This window comes from Salvelinus fontinalis, unplaced genomic scaffold, assembly GCF_029448725.1.
Source record: "Salvelinus fontinalis isolate EN_2023a unplaced genomic scaffold, ASM2944872v1 scaffold_0953, whole genome shotgun sequence".
Classification (NCBI taxonomy): Eukaryota; Metazoa; Chordata; class Actinopteri; order Salmoniformes; family Salmonidae; genus Salvelinus; species Salvelinus fontinalis.
The window spans coordinates 1-8,067 of record NW_026601162.1 but is presented as its reverse complement, the minus strand read 5'-3'; the positions used below and the strand labels follow the sequence as shown (position 1 = coordinate 8,067).

Here is an 8,067-nt window from a genome sequence, read left to right as displayed (position 1 = left end):
ACACCTCTCAGTCTCTAAACCACTAGGATAACTGTCACCTTGACAGTGTGTCTCTACCTCTCAGTCTCTAAACCACTAGGATACCTGTCACCTTGACAGTGTGTCTCTACACCTCTCAGTCTCTAAACCACTAGGATACCTGATTATTAGAGCAGCTTTTCCTGCAGAAAGCCAGTTTCATTTCATCTGGTTTCAGAGATAATGTATTGTATATGTCCATATCCCCGTCCACCTATAAGATGTGGGGGATCTGTATGACTAAGAAGAGATACAAATAACTCTGATTGTAAAACGTCTTCTCTTTTTAGTCCTAGATATGTCTAGGGTTACTGCTGAATGTAGTACCTCTAACCCTGACCCTAGACCTAACAGTAATAACCACCCTGTAATGTAAAGTATTACCTCATTCTCAATGATCAGTCTATACATACAGTATTCATTTCACCTACAGTACATTGTATCCATTTCAAGTCCCCCTCCCCCCCATTGTAGCTAATTATCTAGAACACATTGTACAGTTTTACAACCACGTATGAGTTATTATGGACGCTTATAGTTAGTATCACAGCATATCAGTTTAAGACATTACAACATTCATTAAAAGCATTATAGATATGTACTTCATAGAAACTGTTACCCTTTATATATTCTAACCACTCTATTTCATTTATTCCATATTAAGGGTCCTAACCTAGGAACTAAAATATTTGTCTCCTTCTCAACTTTGCCTGCAGTTTTCTCTCTGTCCTTCCCTTCCTCTAACCCCTCCCTCTCTCACTCCCTCCTTCCCTCCCTCTAACCCCAGCCCTCTGGCAGAACCAGGAAGTCCCTCCCCTTCACAAACTCTCTTCTGTGGAAACGAAACTGATCTGATTCTCTCTGTCGTCTGTCTGTGTGAGAGTGAACAACCGTCCAAATGGCTCAGCAGGGAGTTCTGCTGGACCAGGACCAGTTCTGTTGTTCTGTCTGTCTGGATCTACTGAAGGAGCCGGTCACTACTGCCTGTGGACACAGTTACTGTAGGAGCTGTATTGAGGGCTGCTGGGATCAGGATGTTCTGAAAGGGGTCTATAGCTGTCCTCAGTGCAGACATACCTTCACTCCAAGGCCTACGCTGATGAAAAATAACATGTTGGATGAGCTGGTGGAGAAACTGAGGAAGACAGGACTCCAGGCTGCTCCCCCTCCTGCTCTGTGCTATGCTGGACCTGGAGATGTGGCGTGTGATATCTGCACTGGGACCAGAAAGCAGAAAGCCCTCATGTCCTGTCTGGCGTGTCTGGCCTCTTACTGTGAGACTCACCTCCAATCTCACTATGAATCTCCTGCTTTGAAGAAGCACAAGCTGGTCAAAGCCACCACACAACTACAGGAGAAGATCTGCTCTCATCATGACAAACTGCTGGAGGTTTACTGTCGTACCGAACAGCAGTGTATCTGTTATCAGTGTGTGATGGATGAACATAAAGGCCATGATACAGTGTCAGCTGCAGCAGAGAGGACTGAGAAACAGGTAAGACCAGAACAACTTGTTGGTGACTGTCTGATAAACAATGAATTAAAGATACAGTAGGAACTAAATCTGTTTGAATATGAGATCATTCAAATGAAATGTATCCACAAATATGAACACAAACCTTGAGTATATAGATATGTTAACCCAGATTCTCCAAATGTATCACCATTTTCTAAAGTCAAACACTATTATCATTCTGAATGGCCTTTTATGAGTCCAAAGTTCAGTCTCAACCCCTTGATACATGTAGGCATACCATAAAAACTATAATCATTCACATAGCAATATAATATCATATTGTAAAGGGACTTCCTCAGGATTGTGGACCTTCCTCTCTATGGGTCCTATTTCACATTACTATACTATTGATCTACTGGACTAATAAAGCTTGATAGCTCACTGAAGAGTGATTCTCCACAGAGGCAGCTGGGGATGAGTCAGCAGAAGGTCCAGCAGAGATTCCAGGAGAGAGAGAAGGAGCTGAAGGAGCTCCAACAGGCTGTGGAGTCTTTCAAGGTGAGTATTGTTGACCAGAGGAGACACACCATTTCACTTCTCTCCTCCAGTCAGAGAGAGAGAGAGGGGTCCCTATCCAATCCCACTGACCCCATTGTTGGGAACAGGCTGTCTGCACCCCTTTCAGAGAATAGACTGTTTAATGTAACTGACGGGATATGAACCCAGGTCTACCGTGGGAGAAACCAACATCTTGACCGTTACACCAAGAGGACATTCCCTATTGGACCGACACTGATTTAGAAGTAGCAGGCGGGGCTACCTCATCACATAACCATGAGTAACCATGACTGACTCATGTCCCCTATACATTAACATGGAGCTCTCTCTCAATTCAATTCAAAGATCTTTATTGGCATGATATTGGCATCATATACATTAACGTTTTTGAAGTGTAGGTGCATTTAAATCAACATCTGTATGTGTCTTACTAGTGGAGGCAGGTGAGATGCCTTTGGATATACGGCGTAATAAATTGTCATTAGCTTATTGGGTTGAAAGGCTGTGAGGTTGAGCATCCCACTGCTACTGTTCTGGATGACTGTTGGGAATATACTAGTAGACAAGGCAGTGGTTTTGGTTGGACAGTTGTAGGTATCAATGTTATTATGGAGAATTGAGAGAATGGGTGTAGTAGTGAGATTCTGCTGGGTCCCAGCACATTCAGGTGTGGAAGGAAATTAAATTGTAGACCAGTTAGCTAAAAGAGCTTTGAAACAAGATATAATTGATATTAATGTTCCACTGGGTAGAGGTCAGGCCAAATGTAAGATCAGAGACATTTTGATAGATGTGTGGCAGAAGAGATGGGACTCTGAGCACAAGGGACGGCATTTATATGTCCTCTAAAGGTCGGTGGACCAAGGATCAAAGGTCAGATTAGGAAGGAAGAGGTGGTGTTTACTCGATTGTGTTTAGGACATTGTACATTGAACTGGTCCTTACATCTGGTTGGCAGCATGTGAATGGTTTGTGTCTGGAGGGTATGGTCAATGAAACGGTGGAGCATGTGTTGTTATATTGTTGTAAGGATGTTGAAGAGAGGGAAAGATTGAAGTGTAGGGTCATTGAGGTTGGACGGGGTTGGGGGGGTTTGGGGATGGGGGAAGGTCTATTAGAAGTTAGTAGGGCTCTTTTTAATTTTCTCAGAAGTACTGAGTTAGGTAGAAGGATTTAGAGTGGTGTAAACCGTGATTGGACACACTCGAGCACAGTAGGTGGCGCCATGCACCTTTAACGTTGGTTTGTGGACCGCCATTATATCATAGAAGAAGAAGTTGGTCTGTGAGTGTTTTGTGGTTCCTGGGGAGGGCTACTATTCTTTTTTCTTTTGGTTTTCAAGTATTTTCAGAATGTATTAAAGCCAAAGCTAAAGCCCCCCTAAACAATTCAATATATCAGTCAATATATTTTCTCTGTGATTTGTTGTTTTCCCGTCAACCGTTCCATCGCATCTTAACCGTGTTACCGGGCGGGCACTAGGACCCGGGGGAGGCTGCTGCTGCAGAGGCTGCTGCACCGCTAGTGACGTCAGTCCTACTTGTAGCTCATTGTGGTCAACGTCAGCTGTGGCTCGAGACTGCTAGCTAACGGTTAACGGAGAGGAAAAGACTCTGACAGGACACATTCATGTAGATAGGCTATGATGGCAATTTGTGGTAAGTTACAATAGAGAGAGAGACTTTTCACTACTATAGACTTTGGTCAGAATCAAAGCTTTGTTAACCAATACGTTTTTATGTGAGGCTGCCGGTAAGTTACAGTGTAACAGACGTTGTGAGCTAGCTAACGGTAACGTTAACGGTGTCTTTTAAATTCCACATAAGTTATGTGGCGATGATATCTAGTTAACTTTGTATTTAATGTAGTTTTACTATCTGTACCAGGCTATAAATGACACAGATGATATCTAGTTAACTTTGTATTTAATGTAGTTTTACTATCTGTACCAGGCTATAAATGACACAAATGATATCTAGTTAACATTGTATTTAATGTAGTTTTACTATCTGTGCCAGGCTATAAATGACACAGATGATATCTAGTTAACGTTGTATTTAATGTAGTTTTACTATCTGTACCAGGCTATAAATGACACAGATGATATCTAGTTAACGTTGTATTTAATGTAGTTTTACTATCTGTACCAGGCTATAAATGACACAAATTATATCTAGTCAACTTTGTATTTAAGTTTACATGTGAGTCATTTAGCAGACACTCTTATCCAGAGCCACCAGGGTTAAGTGCCTAAATCTGCCTAAAAAAGGCGATTTACAGATTTTTCACCTAGTCTGCTACTTAACACCAAGCGGTCCAGGAGGGGAGACAAGCAAAGCTACCCGGCAACTAGCAATCATGGGAACATTACATTTCATTATTTTGTCAGTAATGGCTGCAAAAATTGGAAAAAAGCTTTGTTTATCTTTGTCAAACATGAGATGACACAAACACACAGAGAGACAGTGTTGTGGCATGGCAAAGCTACCAGGCAACTATCAATCATGGGAACATTGGTCAGATTTTAACATCTGCCCATGCTAGTGATATTGCAGAGAGAAGGGAGTATCTGAGGAGAATTGTTGTGGTCACATCAATGTTAGGAAGACAGGGACTCTGTTTCCGTGACAATGATGAATCTAGTGAAAGCACAAATAGAGGGAACTTTCTAGGATGTATGGAGCTTTTGAAGGAGTTTGACCCTTTCTGGCAAAGGTACAATACTCCATCAAATGCGACGTATCTCCAGAATTTAGTAGCAAATAGGAGGTTCACTTTGATGCGTCCACCACAAAATAAGCATCAAAAGAGAGAAGCAGTTCTGTAATATAGGATGTAATATTTGTTTGGGATCTTACTTTTTTTTATCAGATTTTATTCCTAATTATTGTTCCGATTTTGAAAATGTAATTTAGCTCATTAGTTGTGTTTAGTTTTGCCCCATTGTGGATGATACTGTTTAAGATGGTCCATGTGTCTGAAAAGGTTGGGCAGCGTCCTCTGATGTCATCGATCGTAGACCAGAAATAGTCAGAAGTTGCAGTTGTTTCCTACTTCCTGGTAATGCAGACATAAACACACTTGGCACCATCGAGGATGTTTACTTTCTACACCAGTTGTTATTTTCCAGTTTGGTCCTAAGAACAGGTTTTAGTGGTTAAATAAAAAGGTAGACATTTTTTGGTGCCATTTAGGGGAAATGTAATTCTAAGGATCATTCCAGTCAGAAGAGGCTCTGTGAAGGTTCGTTTCAATTCGTTTACTATGGCCTCGCTAGTGTTCCAGCTCAGACAACGTTCTTTGGCCGTTTGGACTCGTTCTATTGTCCAGCCTACTAGGACTCAGGGGGCAGAGGCTGGGTCTAGCTCTGCTACGGGGCAGGCTACTGGAGGGGGTACCAGGAGGGAGGAGAGTAGAGCAGGACCAAGAGTTGTTCTGTACCTGCCTGTCCAGGAGGGAGGAGAGTAGAGCAGGACCAAGAGGTGTTCTGTACCTGTCTGTCCAGGAGGGAGGAGAGTAGAGCAGGACCAAGAGGTGTTCTGTACCTGTCTGTCCAGGAGGGAGGAGAGTAGAGCAGGACCAAGAGGTGTTCTGTACCTGTCTGTCCAGGAGGGAGGAGAGTAGATCAGGACCAAGAGGTGTTCTGTACCTGTCTGTCCAGGAGGGAGGAGAGTAGAGCAGGACCAAGAGGTGTTCTGTACCTGTCTGTCCAGGAGGGAGGAGAGTAGAGCAGGACCAAGAGGTGTTCTGTACCTGTCTGTCCAGGAGGGAGGAGAGTAGAGCAGGACCAAGAGGTGTTCTGTACCTGCCTGTCCAGGAGGGAGGAGTGTAGAGCAGGACCAAGAGGTGTTCTGTACCTGTCTGTCCAGGAGGGAGGAGAGTAGAGCAGGACCAAGAGGTGTTCTGTACCTGCCTGTCCAGGAGGGGGGACAAGGCCTGGTGGACCTGGAGAACAGGGTGGCAGAGTTCTGACTCAATGAGTTGCAGAGGCTACTGTACCTACTGTCTCTCTCTATGTCTCTCTCTCTCTCTCTCTCTCTCTCTCTATCTGTCTCTCTGTCTCTCTCTCTGTCTTTTAATTCAATTCAATTCAATTCAAGGGGCTTTATTGGCATGGGAAACATGTGTTAACATTGCCAAAGCAAGTGAGGTAGATAATATACAAAAGTGAAACAAACAATACAAATTAACAGTAAACATTACACATACAGAAGTTTCAAAACAATAAAGACATTACAAATGTCATATTATATATATACAGTGTTGTAACAATGTACGAATGGTTAAAGCACACAAGTTAAAATAAATAAGCATAAATATGGGTTGTATTTACAATGCTGTTTGTTCTTCACTGGTTGACCTTTTCTTGTGGCAACAGGTCACAAATCTTGCTGCTGTGATGGCACACTGTGGAATTTCACCCAGTAGATATGGGAGTTTATCAAAATTGGATTTGTTTTCAAATTCTTTGTGGATCTGTGTAATCTGAGGGAAATATGTCTCTCTAATATGGTCATACATTGGGCAGGAGGTTAGGAAGTGCAGCTCAGTTTCCACCTCATTTTGTGGGCAGTGTGCACATAGCCTGTCTTCTCTTGAGAGCCATGTCTGCCTACGGCGGCCTTTCTCAATAGCAAGGCTATGCTCACTGAGTCTGTACATAGTCAAAGCTTTCCTTAAGTTTGGGTCAGTCACAGTGGTCAGGTATTCTGCCACTGTGTACTCTCTGTTTAGGGCCAAATAGCATACTAGTTTGCTCTGTTTTTTTGTTAATTCTTTCCAATGTGTCAAGTAATTATCTTTTTGTTTTCTCATGATTTGGTTGGGTCTAATTGTGCTGTTGTCCTGGGGCTCTGTGGGGTGTGTTTGTGTTTGTGAACAGAGCCCTAGGACCAGCTTGCTTAGGGGACTCTTCTCCGGGTTCATCTCTCTGTAGGTGATGGCTTTGTTATGGAAGGTTTGGGGAATCGCTTCCTTTTAGGTGGTTGTAGAATTTAACTGCTCTTTTCTGGATTTTGATAATTAGTGGGTATCGGCCTAATTCTGCTCTGCATGCAATATTTGGTGTTCTACGTTGTACACGGAGGATATTTTTGCAGAATTCTGCATGCAGAGTCTCAATTTGGTGTTTGCCCCATTTTGTGAAGTCTTGGTTGGTGAGCGGACCCCAGACCTCACAACCATAAAGGGCAATGGGCTCTATGACTGATTCAAGTATTTCTAGCCAGATCCTAATTGGTATGTTGAAATTTATGTTCCTTTTGATGGCATAGAAGGCCCTCCTTGCCTTGTCTCTCAGATCGTTCACAGCTCTGTGGAAGCTACCTGTGGTGCTGATGTTTAGGCCGAGGTATGTATAGTTTTTTGTGTGCTCTAGGGCAACGGTGTCTAGATGGAATTTGTGGTCCTGGCGACTGGACCTTTTTTGGAACACCATTATTTTGGTCTTACTGAGATTTACTGTCAGGGCCCAGGTCTGACAGAATCTGTGCAGAAGATCTAGGTGCTGCTGTAGGCCCTCCTTGGTTGGTGACAGAAGCACCAGATCATCAGCAAACAGTAGACATTTGACTTTTGACATCTCTCTCTCTCTCTCTCTCTCTCTCTTAACAGCGCTCTGCACAGGCAGCAGTGGAGGACAGTGATCAGATCTTTACTGAGCTGATCCGCTCCATTGAGAGAAGGAGCTCTGAGGTGAAGGAGCTGATCAGAGCCCAAGAGAAGGCTCAAGTGAGTCAAGCTGAAGGACTCCTGGAGCAACTGAAGCAGGAGATAGCTGAGCTGAGGAAGAGAAGCACTGAGCTGGAGCAGCTCTCACACACAGAGGATCACATCCATTTCCTCCAGGTAACTAAACTGTCTTGTTACATGTGATATGAAATTAACTTCATGTGAAACTATTCATCTACATCATTATGTTGTCCTGTCTCTCTCTCTGTCCCTCACTCTGTCTCTCTGTCCCTCACTCTGTCTCTCTCTGTCTCTCTCTCTCTCTCTCTCTCTCTCTCTCTGTCTCTCTCTCTCTCTGTCTCTCT

At 43.4% G+C, this 8,067-nt stretch overlaps 1 protein-coding gene across 2 annotated transcripts; it reads left to right on the top strand.

Annotated features, from left to right (window-relative positions):
- Positions 1-825: 825 nt before the first annotated feature.
- On the top strand, positions 826-7,953 carry LOC129847807 (E3 ubiquitin/ISG15 ligase TRIM25-like). Of its 2 annotated transcripts, XM_055915490.1 has the most exons (3): positions 826-1,513; positions 1,937-2,032; positions 7,646-7,953. In XM_055915490.1, exons 1-3 carry the CDS (start codon positions 917-919, stop codon positions 7,904-7,906), a joined length of 954 nt encoding a protein of 317 aa, XP_055771465.1. In that variant the 5' UTR covers positions 826-916; the 3' UTR covers positions 7,907-7,953. The 2 variants fall into 2 exon arrangements, 1 of the variants encoding a protein (XP_055771465.1); XR_008758465.1 differs by lacking the exons at positions 826-1,513; positions 1,937-2,032 and adding an exon at positions 3,246-3,690 and having other exon boundaries at positions 7,646-7,737.
- The last annotated feature ends 114 nt before the right edge of the window (positions 7,954-8,067 follow it).

Excerpts from the sequence above, each read along its gene's own strand:
- LOC129847807 (XM_055915490.1), top strand. The coding sequence starts at position 917 with ATGGCTCAGCAGGGAGTTCTGCTGGACCAGGACCAGTTCTGTTGTTCT. Across the intron at positions 1,514-1,936 it reads CAGAGAGGACTGAGAAACAG|AGGCAGCTGGGGATGAGTCA; the intron begins GTAAGACCAGAA and ends GATTCTCCACAG. Across the intron at positions 2,033-7,645 it reads AGGCTGTGGAGTCTTTCAAG|CGCTCTGCACAGGCAGCAGT; the intron begins GTGAGTATTGTT and ends CTCTCTTAACAG.